At 51.5% G+C, this 2,500-nt stretch overlaps 1 protein-coding gene across 1 annotated transcript in view; it reads left to right on the plus strand.

Moving 5' to 3' along the window:
* Positions 1–2,500, plus strand: part of LOC122248001 (uncharacterized) — a 14,751-nt gene that overhangs the window by 6,169 nt on the left and 6,082 nt on the right. Inside the window, exons 3-4 of the mRNA XM_086533872.1 lie at positions 175–320; positions 1,301–1,457. Of these exons, the coding sequence (XP_086389998.1) occupies positions 175–320; positions 1,301–1,457 (303 nt within the window). The remainder of the gene's footprint in view (positions 1–174; positions 321–1,300; positions 1,458–2,500) is intronic.

The raw sequence follows: 2,500 nt of genomic DNA on the forward strand, positions 1-2,500 counted from the left end.
CCCACACACACAACCCCCACACACACACACACAACCCCCCCCCCCCCCACACACGACACCCCCCCCGCCGCAACACACCCCCCCCCCCACACACACACACAATCCTTCGAAGCGAAAGCTCTCAAGACCCTGACTACAAAGGGCGTCGCCGCACACCCGTCCTTCCCCCTACAGACGCCCCCGTGTGTGAATGGGAAGGAGCACGAGAGATCCTGGCTGCCGTCGGGGAAGAGGTCGAGATGGAGTGCCGAGTGCGAGCGTCTCCCTCTCAGGTCACCTACGAGTGGGAGAGCGTTACGGTCGCCGACGGCAGGGAAATGGTGAGTGGAAGACCCTAGGGATTTAGGGGTTCAGGGGAAGGTTTAGGGGTCTAGGGGAAACAGGGGGTCTAGGGGAAGATTCCCCTAGGGAAGAAGGGGGTTCTGTGAAGATTTTAGGGGTTCTAGGGAAATTTTAGGGTTCTAGGGAAGATTTGGGTTCTAGGGGAAACTTAGGGATAAGGAGATTTTGCCGGGTTCTAGGGGAGGACTTTAGGGGTTCTAGGGGAAGGTTTTAGGGGTTCTAGGGGAAGGTTTTAGGGGTTCTAGGGGAAGGTTTTAGGGGTTCTAGGGGAAGATTTTAGGGGGTCTAGGGGAAGATTTTGGGGGTTCTAGGGGAAGATTTTAGGGGTTCTAGGGGAAGATTTTAGGGGTTCTAGGGGAAGATTTTAGGGGTTCTAGGGGAAGATTTTGGGGGTTCTAGGGGAAGATTTTCAGGGTTCTAGGGGAAGACTTTAGGGGTTCTAGGGGAAGATTTTAGGGGTTCTAGAAGACTTTAAGGTTTCTTGGGGAGGACTTTAGAGGATCCAGGGGAAGACTTTAGGGGATAAAGAGGAAGACTTTAGGGGATCAATGGGAAGATTTAGGGGAACCAGGAGAAACCTAAGGGATCCAAGGGAAGACTTGGGGGATCCAGGGGAAGACTAGGAGATCTAGGGGAAGATTCAGGAGACCCAGAGAAAAGCTAAGGGACCCAGGGGAAGATTTAGGGGATCCTTTGATCTCAGGAACGTTTTCTTTCGCATGTTAAATGTGAAAGGGTAATAATCTGGCCACCTAGAATAAACAATAAGAATTTGATATAGTTGAAAATATGACCGTATATCTACTAATGAATTGCTGTCTTCCTTCACAACGCGAGGGACACTCTATGTATTAGCATAAGGGTGACCCTTGGCCCGAGTATCTTATCCGACTGGACTTTCGAGCCGTATCCTTTCGTCTGGACGTGACTAAGGGTCCTGCTTTCCTCTCCCCTTCAGGTACGGGAGCCTCTACGCCACACCGACAACGGGCTGAGCTCTCGGGGCGCGGTGGTGGCCGGAAACAGCTCCCACGGGCGGCAGCGGGCGGAGTGCCAGCCGGCCAACGCGGTGGGACCCGCCGACCGCCCGTGTGTCTTCGCCATTACGCTCGTGGGTAAGGGAGGTGTAGGTCGTTATTCCGTATGGATGGCTTTGGGGGCAATTGCACGCATGAGAACAGGGGGTGGGGGTCGTGTGGGGCGGGGGGGGGGGGGCTGGGACGATCTGATGAGTGAGAATTTAGGAGCGTTGACTGTGCTGGCGATGGTGGGTTGGGTAAACACGGTCGCTAATGGATATGTGATGAAGGATGAGCGACATGGGAAATTTACACACGCGAGTGTTGATAGGCACACACACACACACACACACACACACACACACACACACACACACACACACACACACACACACACACACACAAGAAACAGGTGCGACAAAATAACATTGAACAATGTCCCAAAGAGTGACGTTAAACAAGAAATCACAGTAAAAGTTTCAAAACAGAAATATAGAAAAATGGACGAATCTCCCTACCAACTTTGTGTGCCAGAAACGTGCATCAATTTTAAATGTTATATGATAATCTAAACATAGAAGACGGAACCCCCTAAGCCTAGCTTCCCCCCGTATGGTAACTGCTATGTAAGCAAGAACACAGCTACTCTCACCCATACAAAGATCTCAGACAAAGAATCATGCACACCTGCGCTCTAAAAATGGATGCACATATCCCCCTCCCATGGGAATTAATCCAGCAACATAGCGTATCATTCACTTTTCCCGCGTAATGACTCTTTCTTCTATCCCTCGCGCTGCGCAGGTAACGAGTCGGTCGTGTCATTAATGAGAGTGATTTAATGGGTTCGCTCATTCCGAGGCTCGCACCGGCGGCCGAGGGAGAAAGGAGATGGAAGAGACTTAATGAGAGGGCGAAGGACATTGGCTAGGGGCTCGGGCGAGAGTATTGGCATTTGACCTTAGCTTGTGGGAGAACAATTCATGGTTCTTAGACAATAACAGGGGGTTCCGGGGGCGAAGGGTCGTCTGGCAGGCGGGGGAAGAGGGTTCTGACCTTCGGATTCGCTAATTGCCATTATTAATGCACCGATTCTCCGCTGGGACTCATTATTTTTTTTAACAAAGGCTTTTTAAGCG

Source organism: Penaeus japonicus, unplaced genomic scaffold (genome assembly GCF_977035675.1).
Source record: "Penaeus japonicus unplaced genomic scaffold, GWHDUDI00000001_assembly GWHDUDI00000040, whole genome shotgun sequence".
Taxonomy (NCBI): Eukaryota; Metazoa; Arthropoda; class Malacostraca; order Decapoda; family Penaeidae; genus Penaeus; species Penaeus japonicus.